The 23,545-nt window shown below is 29.2% G+C and overlaps 1 protein-coding gene across 4 annotated transcripts; it reads right to left on the bottom strand.

The window, feature by feature from the left end:
• Positions 1 to 975: 975 nt before the first annotated feature.
• Positions 976 to 23,140, bottom strand: LOC121129642 (G-protein coupled receptor moody). 4 transcript variants are annotated; one of them, XM_071893388.1, is made up of 6 exons: positions 22,565 to 23,140; positions 17,465 to 17,640; positions 16,280 to 16,508; positions 3,760 to 3,848; positions 3,562 to 3,698; positions 976 to 2,835 (listed from the first exon to the last, which is right to left on the bottom strand). In XM_071893388.1, the coding sequence occupies exons 3-6, from the start codon at positions 16,331 to 16,333 to the stop codon at positions 2,648 to 2,650; spliced, it is 468 nt and encodes a 155-aa protein (XP_071749489.1). In that variant the 5' UTR covers positions 16,334 to 16,508; positions 17,465 to 17,640; positions 22,565 to 23,140; the 3' UTR covers positions 976 to 2,647. The 4 variants fall into 4 exon arrangements, 2 of the variants coding, with proteins under 2 accessions (XP_071749489.1, XP_071749490.1); XM_071893389.1 differs by lacking the exon at positions 22,565 to 23,140 and adding an exon at positions 19,099 to 19,497; XR_011783601.1 differs by having other exon boundaries at positions 2,319 to 2,835; positions 22,565 to 22,939.
• Positions 23,141 to 23,545: the final 405 nt, after the last annotated feature.

Genomic DNA, 23,545 nt, shown 5'->3' with positions numbered 1-23,545 from the left:
CTTTCTAAACTCTGGGTACTCTGCCCAGAACTGTTCAGAAATTGTTGTTTTTTAAATTTGCGAGTTGTTTTTTTTTTTGTCTATTTTATAAAACGAGCCCTGAATTTAATAAAATTTAAGCACCGCCCAAGTTTGAATTCCCTGCTCATTTCAATAGTTATAAACATTGTATTTATATCAATTGTCCTGGTTACATTATAGGTTAATTAACTTGTTATATATCTACTGTAATATAATATTATATGTAGTGGTATGTCCCCTGATAATAAAGCATAGGATATTTGTTTCAAAAACGGAGACAAATACATACCTTTAGAAATAAAATAGAAGTTGTTCAGAATTCTGAGTTAAATACTAAGAGCTATGTTTTATTCTGATCAGACCAGATTTCTGGGCTCTGGAGGGCAAGTTTTTTTACGCTAATAAGTTGATTTTTTTTCATAAAACAAGATCGATTCCCCGTGTCTCAAATTTTTTTGGAGGTATGGGTTGTCGATTAAAAAATGCACAGAGAAGAATTGAAAATACAAAAAAATAATTTTTGTACTGAAGGAAAAAGGAGAACTTATATTGAATACAAATTAATAAAGGGAATTAGGAAGATGAATAGGGAGTAATTCTTAGTGCTTCATTATAGTTGAAGGACGAGCATATTGCTAATTATTATGGCCAAAGGAATGGATGAACTTAAAATATTGTCTATCGACAAGTTTTACTAAATTCTGGAGCTATTAAAATACTTTGATATAAAATATATAATATGGGTACATCCTGATAGTTATAGAAATTTACGATTGTTGAAGACAAATAAACATTAAATTTTTTGAAAGGTGGAATTTATAGATAGTAACAAAAAACTAGCAGATATGAGCATATGCGGCTGAACTTTAAGGTCAAATTTAATATATTTATCAACTTGAACTTCAATAAAGGAAATCTTTAAAAAAAAAAAAAAGATTACTCTGAGGCAGAAGATTTTGAAACAATTAAACAGTTTAATTCAGTATATTATGTAATGCATCAATATAGAAACAATCTTAAAGTAAAAATGAAGAAAATGTTATAATTACATTTTAAACTTATTAAATGAAAGAGTTCCCTATTTTATTGACGTATGTCAGTTCGTTATAAACTTGATATTCAAAGTTCAGGGATGGTTTCAAGATTGTTAGCTATAGCTCCTAGAGTTTATTGGACATTAATGAGACTAAATTTCACTCTGACAAATGGTCTTTCAATGTAATCTTTGAAGTTAATAATTTTTTATTGCAACCAGGATTTTGTTACGTTTAATCATACTTTTCAGTTCCTTTAATGGATTATTCAAAATAATAGGTTAGGGAAAAGTAATTTCGTATTTTTTGCTTCATTTCAATGCTTTATAAAAAATATTACAATAATGAATGGAAGCCAAGCATTGCCCGTTCTGTTTGATAACTTTTTGCCAACGAGAATCCAACTTCCTAAGACCCTTTTTGTAGAAGACCTTGTACTTATTGGCAAGAAACTCGGAAATTTGTACTCCTTAGCCATAGCTAGGAACATGTGGTAGTCTCTTGGCGCTAGGTCCGGACTGTGGATGCATATGAACATCCCATCCGAGCACCAGGAGCTTCTTGTGCGTCCTCAAATATGTGTGCGGCCTGGTTTTGTGTTTATGATGTCTTGTTGTCTTTTGTTCACCTATGTTGACTGCTTCTGTTCAATTACCAGCTTCAAATGGTAGAGTTGTTCCCAGTAAGGGCAGAATTGACCAGGGGAAAAAATAGCTCGAATTACTGTTACTGCAACACAAACTGTAAAAGTATCGGCCCCATATACATGACAACTTTTCTTGGTCGCTTTTAATGCGTTTTTCCCTTTCAGGTAGTCAAAACGTAAAATATAGCAAAATTCTTCTTTTCATACCTCCATACTCGACGCGCAATAATTCCCGACTGAACCGGTCAAGCGCAATACTGCAAAATATTTATGTGGTATACTAACAAACCTTTACGGTACTTTATCGTATGAGCTGGTGTGACCAATAACGAATAAGATCCACTTAGTTAAAAAAAAGGGCGGGAAATACTAAAATACTTTTTCCCTAATCTAATAGTTTATAAATGTATAGAAATGGAAGATTGTTTCCTTATTGAAGAATAAAATATAATCTATCAAATTTTTTGGAAAAAAAAAAATCCTTGATTGATCTTGTGCTGATCAAGCCACATAATCATGTACGTTTAGGAAATAAGAATAAAGGATAAATACATTAAAGCGTTTTGACAAAAATATGTTATTTCCACTTGATATTTGCCCATGTACGTAAGTAATTCTTTAATCAACTTATATCTTAGTATATTCAAGTCTCCTGTATATTTGCATTTATTTAAATAAAAGTACAATCTTTTTTAAATCTTCTCAAAAAATTGTTATAAAATTTTTTTCCAAAAAAAAACAAAACTTAACTTAATATATAAATGATGCAATTAAATTAATATATCATTATCCTTATGTGTCCTTCATTAAAGGTCAAATGACCTTCAGGCCAATTCTCCATATAGCACCCCCTTTTAAACAGTTCCATTCATTTCATTATGATTTTAGCATCCTTTCATGATCAATGTTTCCCATTCTATATTGGTACTGTACGTTCATTATCACGTCAAATAAAAGTTGACTGATGGTTCCCTCTATGACCATGAAGAAGGGTTGCTGGCGTACTGGATTGCCTCCTTTGCATTGACGACTCTTCAAAAGATTCTCTTCTACAATATAAACTTCGGAAAACATCAATGTACGCTTTTCGATAGCGCTTGTTACTGATGGTATAGCAAATTGGGGTTAAAAAACCTTAAATGATAGAAATATAGAATTATAGAAATGGGGTAACTAAATTAAAATAAGTTAACCTATCATTTGCTGTACATACATAAACGTTTTCACTTTGAAATAGGAATAAACCATTGGTTTTTTATTTAAAAAAATTAAATTTCAAAAATTTAATTTTTTGAAAAAAATTTCAAAAATCCATAGCTACTCTCAAATTATTATTTTTTCTTTGAAAAATATTTCAAAAACCCACATCAGTTAACAAAAAAATAAATTTTTTGTAAAAAAAATCAAATATTAAATTTTTTGGAAAACAATTTCAAAAATCTACAGATATTCACGAATAATGAAATTTAAAAAAAATAACAAATATTAAATTTTGGGGAAAAAATTGCAAAAATTCAAAGCTTTCCTTAAAAAATAGATTTTTTTTCAAAAATTCACGGCTGTACAAAAAAATTTACTTTCAAATATAAAATATTTTGAAAACAGAGCACATACGAAAGAAGTCGGCTTAGGGCGGTTTGGTAACTAAGGGGAGAGTCAATAGAGAAAAATTAAATAATTTTTTCTGGGACAGGAAGGACTAGTTTTTTGTCTTTTTTTTTTGTCTTGTAGAACCTCATATAGAATAGGAGAATTTTCGAGGATTGAACATTATATTTATGGTTGTTTGAAAAAAAAATAAATTCTGCCTTCCTCTGAGTTTGATGCGTATACAGCGATATATAAATATATGTAAGTTACTTGAGGTCATAAATAATATTTCTCCTGCAACATGCAGTTTAGGATAGGCATAGCATGGTGGCATTGGATCAATAATCTGGATTAGAAAATTGGGAAGGAAACAAATGATGTATCCAGCACATATCACACCAAAGGTCCTACAAATGAACAATAAGATCTAATTTTACACAAACCATAACCGACATTATAATTACATACCTAGTTAGCTGATTTTCTCTTTTTCTCGCCTTTGCCTCAAAATCCGTGTTCAGTCTTCTGCCCTCTGAGCTGTTCATCACTTTACGTACCTATTTAGTTAAATCAATAATAAAAAGATTTTTGTTCCTATTGAATTGGTATTTTTTAATTTTTTTTCAAATTAAAATTAAACACAATCCTGTGAATGTATGTAAAATATCAAATCAACTTCAAAATGAAGGAAAACCCAAATTTAAATTCCATATATTGATTATTGATAAAATAAATTGATTTTCATTTCTAATACTATGGTAAAATATTAATTTTTTAAAAGAAAACACATATTATAAAAAAAATATATATATTTATTCAATTTTGAAGGTCATACAATTTTATGATAAAAGTAATATCTTTTCCCCCTTTTTTGTGTGATAATATTCTAAGGCCTATGTATCATAAATACTTTATTCCTACAACTATTCAAATCAAGGCAGTTTAACTAGATGAATTGACTTTAAAATCATTTCTCCATTGTAATTATTTATATGGATCCAATGTACAATTAAATGCAGAAAATGTCATCATTTATCGAAAGGTTTTGATAAATAAATTATAATTTGGAGTGGACAACATGGGGAAAATATCATATCATGATTTAAAGAAAATAAAATACAGTTTTTCATTTTAACGTGATTTTAAATCTATATTAATAATGCAAAGTTTCGCCGTTTGTCTGTGGAAGATTCATTTTGAGTGTGCCCATAATATTTTAAAACTGCGTGACCACTTTATCTAAAAAAACAAACAATATAATAATGGGTGTGTGAGACACTCAGCACGTCATATTTTTGAATATTAAATAAAAAATGTCGGATACTTTGGGATTGTAAAAGTTTTTATATATCTTAACACTAGACAGAGGTACTTGGAAAATATTGTCTAAAAGACATATTTTTGAATTTGTGCTTACAATGTAAATTAAATTGAAAATTAAGCATAATTATTTATGGACTTAAAAAAGTGGAATTTTTTAAAGTGACTAAATTATGAATGGGACTAACAAAGGCACCGAAAAACTCTGTTATAGTTTAACAAATAACTCAGAGCAATGATGGGTACTCTTGCCTGTTCTCAAAAGATTGATTTTTAAATAGTGGTATTATGCAAATAATCCAATTTAAGGTAAACATCAAAAAGGACATTCCAAAAAAATTGCAAAATAAATTTTTGCCATAAAAGTATTTTTTCACTCAATATGGTAACTTTCAATATCAATCACAGTCTTTACACGACGCCTGTAGGCCATGCAGATGTTATGACAAACTCCTCTGACAATTTGTCCCATGCACCAAAAATGGAGGACTTCAGTTTTTCCATATTTGGGTGTGAGGTCCTGTTGGTTTCCCTCTCCAAAGTGCCCCATATAGAAAAGTACAGTAGGCTGAAATTTGGTGAGGAGGGGGCCATATCTCTTTGAACCAGAATTTTGACATGTTATCTGCGTAGAACTTTTGGCACTTGGGGAACGTGTGTGTGGGTACGCCGCTCTGAGTCCATACGTGGTTACCTTCCGGAAAGTTGGTCTTCAGCCATGTCAAGATGGTGTACATAAACACGTTATAGTAGAATATATAATAACAGAGGCGTCTTCTTTTGATCAGAGGCCACAACGCCGAGGAGCAATTTTTGGGCCGGATATTTGGTGTGGTAAACCCCTGGAACCTCTTTTTTTTTGTTACTGCAAACCAATAATAATTCTGGTGGTTATAGAATCGATCAACTCTGAAAATCTTCTTGTCCGATAACTTTTCTACCCTACTGATGGTCCTAGGAGCCACAGAGAAGTCGCTGGTGAAGCGAGTTATCATCTTGGTTGGATATTCCTTTATATTCTTCTCCAAACTGAACAAGAACTTAATGTTTTCCTTTTTAAATTATGCCCTCCAGTTTCTGACATCGGGAATAAGTTTTTACATTTTGGCATTCTTAAAAACCATGCTTCTTTAACACTTAACAATGTCGTAATCTTGATCAGATCAACTCCTGTATTTAGGTGATCTGAGATACGCTTCCTTTTTGCTTGTTACTCGCTCATGATGATGAAATTACTAAATGATTAGTATAGTTTGTATATGTAAAAAGAACGGTGGATTTTCAAAAAATAATCATTAAACCTTTTCAAACTAATGAAAAAAAAACCCATTAATTAAAATTCTAGGTTTTGCTGCCTTACTCTGAAGTTTTATGCTCTACAATGTGTCCCTTCCAGTTTTACAAGTTTTTTAATGCTTCAAATTAACTTTTAAAGATCTCTTTTTTGCCCCTTTCAAAATTTTATTCAGTTCATCTGTTATTCAACGAGTGATAGAGAGTTAATCTATGTTTAAAAATCTTACCTTCCTTTATTCTTTATCTATTAAACTTTCTACGAGTTCTTTTTTGTTATTATTTATGACAATTATTGCTTGAAGGTACAATTTTCTTGGTTGCAATATTTATAGATAAGATGTGTATACAATATAAAATATTTATTAGAAGAAGCATAATATAAAAAGCATTTGCAAAAATAAAATCATTATAATACAAAGAATAAAAGACGCACTTAATATTTGATAAAAATATATGCACATATTTTTTCCCCCCCAAAGTGTGTTATAATGGGACTGTCGTGGGCGTTTCAGACTTGTCGTTTTCTTAACATATACCCATGTATACTTAAATCTCTAAATAGTGGTTAATTTTTTATTTATTTTTTATTGTAACTAAGAGAAATAATTAAGAATATGGAGAATCTATATTTGTAATTGCAAGAATGGAGTTTTTGAGCCAAATAATTGTCAAATTGTTTAATTTGATAATTATAGGTTTAAAATGGAAAATGTAACCATAAAGCACAGCTGTACGATATGATGAACTCCAACGATATTTTTATGGTGCAGAGGTGAAAAATGTCAATTTTATCAGTTGACATTTTAGAATTAGTTCATAGGGAACAGGATATACTTTTATATGTTGACTTTTGCTCTTTTGTCAATGGAAATGTTGGAAGAGGCAAATCAATAGGAGTATCAATCTCTCCCAAGGAATGTATCCCGACAGTGTTGCGGTATGTGCCCGGCAAAAATGTTGCGCAACTTCCAAGGGGTCTTCCAAAAACAGGAAGAGGTCTCCATACTGTATGGAAAGGATGAAAATTCCCATTGAACGTCCTTTTTATATAACAGTTAGTGAACTACGTAAAAAAATAACCCCCAAAAACAAAACGTATTTTATAACATGATATATAGTGGAACAATTATAATAGTTACTTCATTTAAATATTGCATCATTTTTTTAACTATTCAATTAATTTAGAAATCATAAATATATTATTTATTATGTTATTTATATGTACTGTATACAATATCAGTGATACTGAAGTTAAGAAATACCTTTAGCCGAAGGGCTTGTCTTAGATTGCTTTATAGTGCCTAGAAGGGATACAGGGTTGGAGCAAATACGTTTGCTTGAAAGAGACGTAGCCTTGACTCTACCTATTAAGAGGATACTACAACTAACAGTGTCTTCTATTATACAAGTATTGTATTGTATATTGTTCTATATAAGATATTGAAAGTAAATTCATAATTCAATATTTAGAGAGACCGTTACAATGGTACATTTATATGCTTCATGCTAATGAGTCATTTATTTTGAGTTTAAATGGTGACACTTTGGTTCCTAAAGAATATACGGACCCATTGGAATATGATTGGATGGATGTGAAAATAAAACTGTCGTTTCTTTTTCTGCGGTAACTGGTAATTTGCCTAACTTGGCGAAGAATGTGGTCGAGCTGGGGGAACTGAAATTAGCACAAACAGCAGAATATTTTAATCAAACTTTTATGCAAGAGACTACACCGAAATTACTGTGTGGCACAAATGTCAAGTACATCACTACAGGTTCTTCAAAATATTTCTAATGAGGACCTTCAAATCATAGCCAAAAATAAGAAAATTGAAACTGTTGATTTTCCTTGTCACACGCAATCAGTGGAAAGATGTGTTAAACTGATAAAATATACATCACAATATTTAACTAACGCTAGTTCTAGAGATGTTTTTTTAAGAAATAGATTGCAATCTCAAGCAAAAAAGGCCAAATTTTGAACACAAAAATTTATAATTTACTTATATTATTTTTCAATATTTTGGATCATTGATTTTAATAATAAAATACCTTTCAATATTCATTTTTTGAATTATTTTAGGCAATCAGTTTTATTATTGAAAAACGCACATTTTTACAAAAATTCGAAGGCCGGCGAAGCCCTCATTATGATGCAAAATTTTAGTATAATTGATTTTAATAATAAAATATAGTATAATAATAAAAGTTGCGGATCTATTTTGATCAAACTTGGTACTAAGATTATATATGGTTTCAGTAAGAGGCAATTGCTTTTTGAGAGGTCAAGGTTACACTAAAAAGTGATCAAATTTTGGTACCTCTTGTGTTTGCATAGCTCAAAAAATACATTAACTGGACACTCTAATGTACAGTGCTACCTTGAGATACAAGATTGTAACAATGTAATGTACAAATATTGTAAATACTTAAGGTATTAAAAGTTCCATTAAAATTGCATAAAGTTAATGCAAAAAGATTTCATATAGAATATGCAGTTGAAATCACTTATAGACGAATAATTAAATTTTTTCTTGCATTGAAAATAAAAAAAACTAAATTGGTGTTTTTCCATGTTTCTTTCCTAAACATTACTTATTAAATTATAATGCACTATTATTAAAATTATAGCCTATGAGTTAACAGGGAGCAAGACACATACGTCCTTGGATAACTATCTCCGAACTTTTACCCCCCAGGGAACACCCCTTGTAGTTGTACACCATATCATTTCACTCACTCCCTAAGCCATCAACCCTGTCTTCCGAAACACTTCAACCCCAGCCTTTTTTATCATTAGTATTGATAAATACAGTTATTAAACGACAGGGGGCCAAAATCATAAATTAATGTTATATTTGTTAGAAGAGAATTGGGAATGTTAATTTTGATTTTGAATCAGAAAGTATCCCTAAGTTATCCCTAAGATTAAATATAAAAAGGAACTTGTGATCAACGGTTGAGGTTTAGAGGACCAATCAAATTTTAATTACCTCTTTATAGCTTTTTTACAAAAAGGAGATAATATCTGAGCTTTCCAAACTCTTTGGGTAGCTTTCAGGATATTCTGCACTCTGCCTGCTGTAGTTGCCTCAACAGAAACTACCCCTTCAATTCTCAAATATATTAAAACAGGAAGTAAAATTGATTTTTGTACAAAAAAATTAAGATGGGTATTGAAAGATTAAATCTTTGGTTGTACAGTTACTATTAATTGTAATAGGTGGTAAAATACTGGGCGGGGGGTGTAGATGTTTCAGGAGATAGATGGCTCGGAGATATAAATCCTAGTTGGTAATATGACGTGGGTACTCACTTAGGGGTATAATTATTAGGGAGTTAGTCGTCTGGAGGGGGGGATACGAGCCTAGAACCTTTTTAACATACCTTTGTACATTGTATATAAATAAAACAAGTAATGGATATGTTATATGGACATTCTCATGTTATTCATTTTATAAATGAAATAATTACACTATTGAACAAAATTTGACTTAATTTTAAGCAATAGAACAGCATATGCTCAATTCTTAGAGTTTGATCGCTTGATTACAAATATAACCTTTTCCTAAAGGCCAAAAGGCTAACTAAGAAAAAATAAGGCCATATTTGGAATCAAAGAATCAAACTCTACTAAGTAGAACATATGCTTTTCTTATCACATTTTCGCTCTTGAACAGTGCTATATAATTATAAATGATCAAAGCTATTGTGATAAAGAAAAAAACTAATCAAGTTATTATTTAAAAAAATGTATTGCTGTTTTTTAATAAGGATAATACATCAAAAATTATGATGGAAATGTGTTTATTTAATTACGATATTAAAAATCACGTCAATAATGACGTCTAAATGTATTTAAATAATAAAATTTGACATGATATTTTCTATGGAAAAATGAGAGCATACGGCCTAACATTGGAGTATACTTTTTAATAAATGAGTATTATATTACAGTTTTGTTAATTTTTTTAAGTGTAGATATGCATTGAAAACAGTATGAGCACATGAAAGTGAATCAAATCAATTCTTTGTTTTTTTCAATATAAGCCTTTATAATAGAAGATAGTTGACCAATAAAGTTAATCATCTAAACTGTTGGGATATAATATATTTAACCCTCCGTTACATACAAGTCCTTAATCAAGTATTTCCTTGAGTTTTTAGAAATAGTGATGGGACAAATTTTAAAAATACATATTTATTTACATAAAATAAAATTTTTTGGAAAAAAATTTAAAAAGTTAAATTAAATTTCAAATAGTAAATTTTCAAGTTTGAAGCAAAAATTCCTTCATTTTTTTGTGTTATTTTTTTACATAACTTAGAAAGGTAATAAATGAGAATTGGAATCGCAAATTAAAGATTTTATCCCCGTTGCCAATTCCGATTCCCGAAAAAATACCTTATTCTGATTAGTTAACCCGTCACTAGCTTAGACTCCTCAACATTAAAACGGATATTTTAGCAATACATATTAAAACTTTATTTGCCTTAGAGGTTACTACTATATATGATACTATAAGTATCCATGAAAAATTGAATACTGTTTTACCATTATATTCTATACTTGTAAATTTATAATCTAAAATATTTATTATTAAAAATAAAATAGAGTGCAGAGTACTACTAATTAATTTCAAATTAACATGATATGTAAACAGAGGTATACAGAATTATATCTTAGAAAGAGGGAATGGCTTTGTCTTGTTGGCAATCTAAACAGGTTTTATTTTTATTTTACGAGCAATTATCTATATTATTTTAATTTTGGAAGATATAACATCTAGGTATAAATTTATGACTAATTGATGTGCTCATGAAAGTTTGATCAGGAATAATAAGAGTCCGTTTTTGTTGGATTCAGAGTAGAGTTGAGGATAAACAAAACAAATAAAAGCCTCCAGCCTAAATGACATTGCTATATACAGGGTTGGGAAGTAAAAATTGGACTGTTAATAAATACTAATTATGTAATTAAAATTGTTTTATGATTTTTCCCAACATTTTCCGAAGCTTCTGTCCTTTCTGCATAAATAAACACTAATAAACATTTCTAAAATTTTTCATCATGAGTGAGCAAGAAGCAAAGATAGAGAGGATCTCAGACCTTCTGGATGCCAAAATTTAGGTGGCAGAGGTTATGAATATTGTGAAGGGCTAAAGAAGCCTCATTTTCAAAGTGATAAAGATGGAAAAGGATGGAAAAGACCTCTCAAGGAAAGAAAAAAGTGGGGGACACAACTTGAAAAGGGATTCTGAGTTTCTAGGGGACCTGAAGAAGAAGATCAAGGAGGAACTAACAAATTCCATGAATCCCTCTCTAACAAGTTTGACATGGACGAGGGGACAATCAGGAGTGCATTGAAGGAGGACTTGGGGTTGTCCTCTTACAAAAGGACCCCACGTCACCTGTTGACGGACACTCTGAAGGAAATGAGACTGCAGAGTTGCAAGAAAGTTCGTGCGTGGATCAAGGCAAATGTATCCACATTAAAAAAATTATCTGACGAGAAGATTTTCCCCGTGGACCAGGTCTATAACCGTCGGAACGACAGTTGGCTTGGGGATCACCACAGGAGGTTAAGGAGGTGATCCGTACAAAACATCCAGCCCAAACAATGGTCCTGGGAGTCGTGGGGTGAGACGACAAGAATATGCCTCCCTTCTTTTTTAAAACTGGGGAGAATATCGGCCAGGTGGCCTACTACAAAGTGCTGAGGTTCACCATTCTGCCTTGGCTCAAGGCCACCTATCCAGAGGACAACTATGTGTGTACCCAAGATGGTGCAACTTCACACACACATCTGCCAAATGCCAGTAGTTCTGTGCCGACAAAATGGCATTGAACCTGTTGGACTTTTGTGTGTGGGGTACTTTGGAAAAGGAGACTAACCGGATATCTCACCTGAACTTGGACTCCCTGAAGGCTGCCATTGTGAAGAAGTTGAGCAACTTTTCCGAGAAGTTCATCATCAACTCCTGCAAGCCTTTCCGCCGCCGAGTGGTTGCTTTAATTGCTGCTGAGGGAGGCCATATTGACTTAACATGTTCACAAAGGTCGTGTCTATATATCAGCTGCTTGCAGCTGATATATTTAACCTTCAAAATAGCTAAGCCACTCTACCGCAAAATATTTTTCAAATTGCCAGAGTGACCATGTTAATTTTCTGTTTCTTTTATTTACATATGCTGGTGGGAGGATAAGACATATGCCACTTACCTTCCATTTCTCTTTTAATAGTCATCGTTAACGTAGACAAATAATAAGAATAGATATAAAACATCTCTGATACCTCGATAATTAATTTCCAGAGTTTGTAAATAATTCAGAAACTATTAAAGTACTTTCCCAAAAAAAATTATAATAAGTCAAAAATGAAGAAAGTAAAATACAAATAGATAGTTTTGATTTAAAAAGTGAAGTTTTTTTTTCTTAAAGAAATATCATATAAAATGGATTCAACAAAGTTTTTTTATTCTTGTACCTATAAATGATTACGATAATTGTTTTGTCGTCATCAATAACAACACATACATATGTGTCGTGAGTTCTAATTTAAAAAGTTACATATTTTTTTTGTTTAAGAATACACATATTTATTTATTCATTTCAAATAAATAATTTGAACAATTTGACAAATATCATTTGACTTTTTATTTAAACGATTTTACATATAATTATTTTTAATGCAAAAAATAAAATTAATCATTGACAAAAGAAAATAGCTTAAACTAAATCCATTATGTAATAAAAGTTATTAATTGAATTTCATAACAGTCAACTTATTTTTTCAGAGAAGCATTTTAACATGATTCAATTTCGAACACATCACTCTCAAAATTGCTTATTTCTAGTGTTTATCTGTACACAAGAAAATTATTAGACTCAGTTTGATAGAATACAATGTTTTTGGGGAAAATTACATTCTTGGCTTATCAGTAATAATAAGGAAGATAAATCCCGTCGATTTATTTGAAATAGTTCAAAATTAAAGGAATTTTTTTAGTTTTGTGGCGTTTAGAGCCGGTTCACTGGATATATTTATCAACTCATATTTTTATAAGATATCTCTTTTGATCTTAAAATTCTAATGATCCTTCTTTATGTTACAAGGAGGTTTTTTGTCAACAAAACTTGGTCTTTTTATAGAATAAAATTATCATATTATTAACTTATGTCATTCCAAATTCATCTATTGCTAGACATAACAACCTCATTTGTATCTTTCAGCATTTCTAGACTAAAAAAGAAAGAAAAGATACCCAAAATTAATTCGTAGTTAGGGAAATACTTGGCAACTGTTTAGACTCTTCTTCATTTAAAAGCAAAGAGCTGTTCACACCATAACATCAGCTAATTCGTGCGCTACCAATTACAATTCAGAGCAAGGGGGAAGAGAAAAAGAAATTGGACGCTGAGAAACCAAAACGTCAAAAAATTTAATTTTTTAAGATGCTATTTCCTTCTCATGAATAGAAAACATATTCCGTCGCAAAATTGAATTCATTTATATTTTTCCACGTCAATTTGAATTTGTTTCAAATATTTAGGAAACATTGTTAAGTTTGATATACGATTAGCTCTTTTAGGTGGAAGGACGCGAAAAAATCTAAGTAGATTTGCTTTTCCCAACTGAAATATACATATAAAAGATTAAAAGACGTCGCCAAATTATGAAGTATAAGTTAAAAGATAAATATAGAAAACATAGAGTGAGGATGCTATGAAGAAGTTGACACCGTCGTAATGCACCAAAACATTCAAATGGTGATAATAATAAATAGATATTTTAACAATATAGAGGGCGCTTTAGATATTTTGTATTCCTTACTATATTTTATTAGGTTGTATCATAAATAATTTGCGAGTGTCATATCTGTTTTTCAGTTCAACACACCCCATTTCCCGACCTAAGCCTATATATCCGCTTCATGTTCAGAAAGATCAAACACCTACTCCTAGAGGACAATTTTATAGCCCTGAAAGTTTTTATCTAGCGTTCAGGTGGTGATGAAGAAAATTAATAAAAAGGAGCTTCTGAACCAACTTAAAAATTACAAGACCACTGCTACGACGTATTTGTATCCCAGGTGACCATGTTATATAATTGTACAGTGATTTTAGTGTTTTCATAAAAATTCCAGTTTATATGGAACATACAAATTATTTAGAACTAATAATTAATTATATATGATATTTTTCTTCATGTACCTCTTCAGTTTTTATAGAAGTATAGGATTCAATACAAGATCGGGAGTAGTTGATCAATACATAACTATATTTTCAACAAATAAGATCTTTATTTTTGCCCTGCATAACCACACTATGTAATTTATTTCAATGGTTCTACTTCATATATTATTCACACATATATTTAATAAAATATTGTTTTAGGTACTAGCTATATGTGCAAGTGTTAGGTCGGTATTAAAAAAATGAAATGATTGCAGTCCCATCAGTCTGGTCCTGACTATTTATTTTAGTACTGGAACAAGTCCTTATCACTCTTTTATGGTAACCACAGCATTTCAGATGTTAAAGTTTCATCATGATAATTAAGTATTATACGTTTTAGGTATAATTCATTTTTTTCTTGGTTTTTTCATTCTGACTAGTTGATCATTAGCACTGTTGAATACTGTAAGAGATCGGACCGTTTAGAAAAAAAAACCTGATGGGAGAGTAATGACTCTTGTATAACCTCATGTTTTGGAAATATTATCAAATACATTTTATAAAAAAAATACTAAAAACTAAATGTAAAAAGTGATTTGAGCAAAAATTTCACACATAAAATGATTTTAAATTTATGTCTATAACTTTTGATAAATAACTTATGTTGTAATTATTTTAATACAAACTTACGAAAAACATAAATACATAATCAAATCCTAATACTTATACTCTTCAAGCGTCCAAATTAGTTCTAAGAGAGTCATGAGATATAATTAATTGTTACCAGTAAATTCATTACATGTAAAATTCATACCCGGACATTATATTCCCTCTTCGAAGAGGGATATATGGTCTATGTTTATAAACCAATTAGTATTTTTTTTGTAGGGCTATAGAGGGGTGCCTAGGCACTGGCAATCGCCACTAGAGATGAGTGATGACTAGTGATAGATGGAAGTAGTTATGAATGATTTATGGTATTTATGGATTAGAAATGACTTAATGGTAAATTTTAATAGTGAATAAGAATGGAATCCCGATCTGTGGATGATATTTAAACCTTGAAAAGTATAAGTAAATCCTGGCATTACAATTGTGTTTTTTTTTCTATTTTTCAAAAGTATAAACACCATAAATCATTGGTATCCGTCACTAAGGTATCGACGACTCATCACTCATCTGTGTGCCGATTGCTGACTAACCAGTCCTCCCTCTACAGGGAGTACTAAACTAAACTAAGTAGTACTACTATGTAGTTTAGAAACATAAACCGCATGAATTAACTAAAAATACGGGGATAAATTTTATAGAGAATGAATTTCCTGGAATTTTGTCACCTATTTCCATAATTAATATTAGCAATGAACTATCCTTTTTACGACAGGATCTGTACAAAACTCGTATTAATTTAACATTTAGAAATATTTTGCAAAGTAATAAGATACTTTATTTACATTTTTGATGAACTCTCCACGACCTACCTATAAGAGTTCCGTTAAACACTTTTGGGCACAACTATTGAGAATCATTTCATATGCACACTTCTAAGCATAGTGAAATAATTATATGTATAAAAATTGCATTGCGTATGTGTGAAACCAGGGACAACCCAAAGTTAGAGCTTAATCTATATTCATACAAGGAGTTTTTATGAAACTACTCAATTAAAAAATACATTTTTTTTCCGGATCCCAAAATTATATAAAATGTGCTAAAATACAACTTTAATATTTTATTAACATTATTTACCCAAAAATTGGTTTGTTATTTTTTTTCTGATTTTTATCAAGTAAAGCTACTGTGTATCGTTTTTAACTATAAGGTCATTTACACGTATTGACATTACATCATTTATCTTTAAATATCAACCATTTTTTGATCACGTAAAATCCTTCTCCAACCGATTATAAAAAAGAAAAAAATCACTGGAAATTATAACAATACAGTATTAAAATATTTCCTTATTTTATATAGTAAAAAATATCCATAATACTTGTAAAATATAAATCTATTATTTGTATTTGAATAAGGTCATTAATTTTTTTAGATATACATACTTTTTATAAAGTAATACTTTTATATATTAAAAATAGATTTATTTTAAATTTAATCAAGGTGTCGAAGCGATATAGTATAGTTTAGGGTAATATATAATATTATGTTCTAAAAATCATATTTAACTCATTGACTTACCTCATTACCAATCTGCTTAACTTTCCAATATATTAGTCCATAGCAAACCACCATTAATATGCAAGGGGCTACAAATGTAAGCGTAAGAAAAGCTGTGGCAGGGGATGAATCATCACGTGGAAGAATAGTACATTTAAAAGTTTTTGGCTCATAGCCCAAATGTCCCCATATTTCAAAAAAGGTAGTAACATCAGTCCCATGGAAATAATCCAGACCCCACTAATCATTCCTGTTTCAATATGAGTTATATATATATAGAGTGTATCCTTGCAAATCGTGAATAAATTTTTCAAAGCTCAATTTTCTTAAGATTCTCAAAAAGTACTAAAAGTAAAACTAAATACATTTATTTTACTTTCTATAAATAATTAAATCTCAAAGTGGCCCCCTTTTGCCTCCACTATACGGGGCGTCCGCAGGTGCTGATCAAGAGTGGCTGTAGCCCCTTACAAATTAAGAAAATTTTGCTCATTAATAGAAAATTTAATATTTGAAATTTAAGTTAATTTTTGAAAAAAAGTTAACTTAATTAAATTTTTCAAATTTTTTCCAAAAAAAAAATTACTTTTCTGTAAATAGCTATGGATATTTGACATTTTTTTCAAAAAATTTTATATTTGAAAGTTTTGAAAAAAATTTAATTTTTTAAATGTTTGTTCCAAACATTTTGCTTTTTGGTAAACAGCGGTGAATTTTTGAAATTTTTTACAAAAATATTTAGCTTTTATGTCATCCACATAGGGGTAGCATATGCCTTCATTTCGATGGCACCCAGGATCCCATTGTCAAAATAGACCAGTGTCATAAATTCTCCAAGTTGTATTCGGACCACTTTTGAACTTTTTTTGCTATTTTTTAGCCTATCAAGACTCTTCCTTTAATCAGCTATTTGATAATGATATCATTGGATCAGGGAGCGATGCTGGAGATTTTGTCATAACACATTTCCGTGCCAATAAGCGCTGACACACATTTTCATCGCTTTTGGCCTCTATCTCAGTTGTCCTTGTTGTAATGAAGAAATTTGTTTGACACTAATTGTTTATTTCTATTTTTCGACTAGTTGATATTTCGAGATAAAAATATCTGTGAGTTATTTATTAAGTCAAAGAAACCTTCTTAAAGTTTCATTCACGATTCGCTAGGACCAACTGCATAGTTAAATATTTTCTGAAAATAACATACCTGCACATGAGACAGGGGTAAAAATCTTAAATAGTTTTTCTGGATAGAAGATTCCAATAAATCGATTTAAGGAGATGAGTCCCATTGAAAAAGTTGTAACGGAAATGTTGGAGTAGTAAAAGAAGGGAAAGAGTTCGCATGTTCCGTATCCAAACTTCCAGTCACGATAATAATACCTAAATAATTATGTATGTAGCTTATAAGAGTTCTATAAAAGTCACAAAGAGTATAGCATTTAATAACCCCTTGTATTATTTAAGCATAATTATGTTTCACGGTTATTGAAATTAAATCTAAAGAGCCATTCATACAACTTACCCGATTGGAACTCATACACAACAAATCAGTTGTTTACACTGTGGAGTAAATGTCATAAACATTCTCATTACCACTTAATGAGAGTATTTGAACAACTCATGCAATATTATTATTAACAAAATTAAACATTCAATGTTCCTTTCAACAATGGCGAATATAAATAAATATTTAGTAATGTTGTTAGAGATTGATTTATCAGTAAGATCTTGTTGATTTCATTTAATATAATATGTTTTTTAATACATTGTGTAAATAAATATGTACATTTATACTTTCAAACATTCTATAAATCACTATTGCCCATCTTGAAGGACGCCTAAACAATATTTATTTTTTAGAAAGACTTTGTTCCTTTTTGAGAAAGGGAATTATGAAGATTTAATTAATTTTTAAATTCATTTATCTACATTTTTTTTTTTTTGACATTTTTTATTATTTAATTTAAAAAAACTATGTTCAATGAAACCTTTTTTCTTAATTTACAATATAAATAAAAATTATAATTTTAAAAAACATCCCATTACTCCTCGAATTTTCCTAATTTTTTTTAGCTAATTCATAGCTTTCAAAAACGTATTTAATTGTCTATGATTGTTTTAATTTATATCAAAATATGAATTTCTTCATTTTTAATACCATAAAAATTAGAGTTAGATTGAGTTACAGATCCAAAATTTCATCTATAAACTGATTTATTTTCAATAAAGCCACATAGAAAATATGTGTCAAGTCTTTATCCACGTAATATTGTCTCATAAAATGATCCATATTCATTTAATGACCCTCCAATATCGTTCTTATCAAACTATAAAATGTTCCTTTTTTTGTCTACATATATATCTATAGTTTTCTGTTTCATTAAATACAAAGATTAATTATCATTTATTTCATGTACAAATAAATAATGATTTATGTACTTTTATATTGCGATTAAATGACAAATTCAACAATGTGTCTTTAGCATGCTTAAACTATAACTATGCATTAATTTATCAAATAAAAATAATAATAATGCAGTCACAATAGAAATATGTCACAGAGAAGTTTATAAGGGCGTTCAACTACTATAAAAAGTTTTTAGCTATGAAGTCTAATTTTGCATTGTATATAATTAAAGCTCTAATAGTTGAAAGGCACATGCTTTTACCTTCAAAAGGTCTACATATGTCTTAAAGGAACCGTTTTATTGTATTATAACATTTGATATTTTAATGCTACATAACTTTGTCTTAATGTATTATTTCGTGTCTTTCATGGAGAAATGTGAGGCAATCCTCAGGCTTTAGCTTGTAGGTAAAAATAATAGTGGTACTTACTTGTCTGTAAGAGACTGTTAAGACATTGTTTATTCCGAAATTACATACATATATATTATTTGCACAGTAGAGCTTGTACTATGACAAAAATTTAACCAAATCCAAAGTCCTCATCCACCATTAGTTGAGGTTTTATATACGTAAGAATACTCTCTTATATTTTTTTTTATTCCTTATAGAATCTGTAAAACTATTTCCGGTTAAAAGTTCCATATTTCTAGTTTGATGAGAAGGTTCCCCGAAAGTGACCAAATGATAAATTAATTTAACTTGGATAGAATCCGGTCATTTTGAACAATTTGACAAATTTCTACTTAATATATTTTTGGAAGACTTATGACACTCCATTTACATAGTAAGAAAAATACATCAGCCCATTTTTGCCATTTTTAGAGAACTAATTTTCTCAAACCGGAAACGCATAACTGTTAATTGGAAGTAAGGCAGCAGAAAAAATATGACTGATAACAAGTCGCAAATAATAGTAGATAAGGATTTTGGATTAAGTCATACTGGTGTCATAGCCACACACTCTTGTGTTCAGTGTAGACGGTATAAGGCAGTATATTAAAAATGACTGTCTATTATTTTGTTCGCTTAGAATTATCTGGAAATTTCCACAAAATAGAATTCCAAAATTTTGAGGAATTGCCAAACTACCAATCACTGCGTTACCTCACTAACATGAAATTTTATAATGCACTTATTTGTCAGCTGTGGATACACCCTACTCAGTATTCTGAACGTTGATAGGTTGAATTTGACTTAATCATTCATATTAATATATATTTTAATATATTAAAATATATTTTCATAGTTTGGAAGAATTGGCTAATTGAAAACTAATTTTGGGCCGTTGTTTCTGTTTTTTTTTGGAATGGTAGGTTGTAAAATACAAAAAGACTCTTTCATTATTTTAATACACATTAAAATATCAAATATGTTGCATATCATTTATGTATAAAATGATTAAATTATAAAAGTGATGAACAACCATAGCATTATAAGAGTAAAGGGCATGATTTAACTAGATTTAATTTAATTATTTTGACCTCAGGACTTTTTCATGCTTATAATACCCTTGCAAATATACCTACCATATTTTTTTTAAACATATCCTAGACAATAAGTATGCTATAATTAGTTTACTTTGATCATGCTAATGTTTATTTTACTGTATGTAATTGAAAGTTTTATTCATTTCTATTAACTCTACTAAACAATAAAAAACTCTCTACAACAAATTATGCAAAAATAATTTGTTACCTTTGTCATAAAGGTCTTTTAAATCAGTCATGTAAACTTTAAATATGTTATATACGTATGGTATGAAAATCAAATCACGTTTTTTTCTAAGAAATACAAAATTTCAAAACTCTAAAGCCATTAAACTACTTTATTAATTTTCGTATAACTGGTTCAAATTTTCCCAAAAGGTAAATTTTTGACCCTAATAACTACTTTAAATTTATTTTTAACAAATAGTAGTATTTAAAAACTAGAATGACGGTTATATAGTATCTTTTTTGTAAACTGTTTGTCTCAAAAAAGATGTCAATAAAGGTTTATAGTTGTTCGACTAATATAGTTACAATAAAATGCCGTGTACAAGCACTTGTTCATAATTTTTTTTTTTTTTTTTTTTGGAAAGCTACAAATGAAAGATTCGATAATATTTTACAGCAAAGTATAAATGATCAAAAATGAAACCCTTGATAAAAAAATACGGTTCCATAAAAAGCAGTGGTTTTTTTTTTTTTTTTTTTTTGTGTTTGAACTTTTGAAACTAATGTTTTTCAATTACAAATTTTGCCAAAGTAATTTTAAAATATTGAAAATCATAATAATCCTAACACTATATAATAACAAACCATAATTGAAACTATAATTTATTTATATTTAGTATTATTTTATGTATATTATTTTGTTTTTTGTATGTCGTGAAAACTTTTTTTGTTTCTCAGAATTTAAATGAGATAGCTTTATATGTGCACATAAAAATAACCTATATCTACATGTTACATAAAATACATAGAAAATATAAAACTACTTAATATTCAATCATATTTTAAAGTTTAAATATGAGTAAACATATTCTCTTCTAGGAAACTGTATTCAAAAATATCGTTTACTAAATTTATATAGTGTTTAGCTACTCCAAATGTTTGTTTTTTCAATGAATCAGATACTCAATAAGAAATCTATTTATATTGGAAAAAGATTATCGTTTTTTACGATGAACATGATGGTTTTGTCAACTTTTGATTTGTCTATGTACTCTATCTTCTTATTAGTGTACTTAATTTGCAATGTCTCAAAATGTGAAATACAAATTAAAATACTAATAGTTTTTTTACAGAATCCCAAAATTCTAAAATATATTCATATTTTTAAAAAATTAATCAATTATAACTATGCATTGGGGAGGGTACATGATGATTCTTTTGTAAACAATCACTTGAGACGTCCCAACATTTTTTGTTCGAGTATATACTCAAATAATTAGTATAATATACCAATTAATTGATTTTTTTTCTAGTTTAGATTGAGCTTTGAGCTTAAACATTTTTCTATAATTTTAAACTGGCCCAAACCAGGAGGAAATAAGTTATATTACAACAAAGGTACAATTTATTATATATAAATTTTTACAGTAATGTTACAAAATGTTGCCATAAATTAATTTAATGTTTTTATAAGATAATAAATTGAAATTTAGTCGTGTCGGGTTACAACAAAAAAATTAAAATACAACTATAATCCTGAATTTAAATTGTATGATTCAAAATTTTAGTAGTTTGTCAGTAAGTTTTGGTATATACATATATGTCAAATTATTTGTCTGTGATATACTAACGAACCGAAATTTGCGTTTAATTATTACTATCGTACTTTTAGACAGATAAGTACGGAGTGCACATAAAATTTATAAAAAAATTGGGATAAGAATTTTATTTTACTAAATTTGTTAGTTTAACTTAAAAGCATGATTGAAATGATTGAGACCTTTATATAAATAAATACTACGACCATATATTGATGGTTTCTTTTTATCTGCTGTTGTTTGTATTATTGCCTTCAAAACTAAATCTATTACACTAGTTACTCTTTTTTGGGGAGTTTTGGCGGCATTTAAATGTCATTTGCAGGGCCTTTGAAGGGGGTAATCAGAATACTACAACAATATAAATGTAAGATAATTTTTTCAAAAATATAAATATCAGCAAAAGTCATTATGTTTAAAAATGATTCTAATTTGATTTTGTGTTAACGAGTGCTATATAAGGATTAAAGAAATCTACAAAACTATCAGAAGACATTTATATCATAAAGCTTCTATTCTTATGTTGTAATAAATTTAATTTTAGTTTTTCAGAAGCTACTTATTTTGGATCAAGGGATGCTCAATAGTAACGGATAATTTTTCTAAATATTAGTATCGAAACATTCAAAAAGATAACTTTACCTTAAGGAAAGAAGAGGTAGATTAAAACCGGAGAAAATGAGATCCGAAATAGCCAATGAAAGTAAAAAAGGTGTAGTGGAGTGTTTCTTTAATTTGTCATTGGATGTAAAAACAACAACTGAGAGAATGTTTCCAAAAAGACCAAGAACAGCACATATCCCAGCTGCCCAACTAGCCACAATACTTTCCGTTGGCCCAATGTATGGATTTGCTCCTATGGTATATGGAGGTCGATGAGAGGGATTTGCACCCTCACAATATACAAATATTGAACTCATGGCAAATTTGAAAATATGAAGTAGGAACAATACAATAAATTTTTTATTTCATGAAGGGAACTTAAATTGAAGCTATGAGTAAGATACGTATAAAACTGGGAGTTGATAAGCAAAAGCGAGAGGGAAAAAATTGTCTGTTGACTTAAGCATGACAATGTTTACATATCCTTTATCAAATATTGTGTGAAATACAAGTCCATTAAGTATCATCAACGAAAATGATTTGATTAAATTAATATTGATTACTAAATACACTCAATATTTTGTGTGTTATAAGTAGTGCATACTACATGGAAATGAGTATTAAAGCACTGACGTAAGCTTCAATGAGGAAACACATATACGTCTTACATAAATAATAGTATAAATTATTTTATTCGATATACATTTAGGTATCAACTAACAATGTCTAACTAATTAGTCTTATTTATTTAAATAAGACTTTAAAACTAAATGATGAACCGTTTAATGAATTCCTTCCAAATCAACATGATACTTTAAATGCAGTTCAATATTAATATTTGAATAATAATTAGTTTTATTGAAATATTAATAACAATTATAAAAAGTTAGCTGTGGTATTTATTATTTTGTTTGTTAATTAAAATTAAAATAATTGCAATTTATATATGCTAATAAATATGTTTATTGCAAGTTTTGAACTAATTTATAACTTTTTTCATGTTTTCGAAATATAACTAGT

This window comes from Lepeophtheirus salmonis, chromosome 14 (assembly GCF_016086655.4).
Source record: "Lepeophtheirus salmonis chromosome 14, UVic_Lsal_1.4, whole genome shotgun sequence".
Lineage (NCBI taxonomy): Eukaryota > Metazoa > Arthropoda > Copepoda > Siphonostomatoida > Caligidae > Lepeophtheirus > Lepeophtheirus salmonis.
Note: the sequence above shows the minus strand (reverse complement) of the source record. Positions and strands in the feature narration are given on the sequence as shown.

Coding starts and splice junctions, on each gene's coding strand:
- LOC121129642 (XM_071893388.1), bottom strand. CDS start 16,333: ATGGTGGTTTGCTATGGACTAATATATTGGAAAGTTAAGCAGATTGGT. Junction 3,699..3,759: donor AGAGAAAATCAGCTAACTAG/GTATGTAATTAT, acceptor GTTCATTTGTAG/GACCTTTGGTGTGATATGTG. Junction 2,836..3,561: donor AATATTATTTATGACCTCAA/GTAACTTACATA, acceptor CTATCATTTAAG/GTTTTTTAACCCCAATTTGC.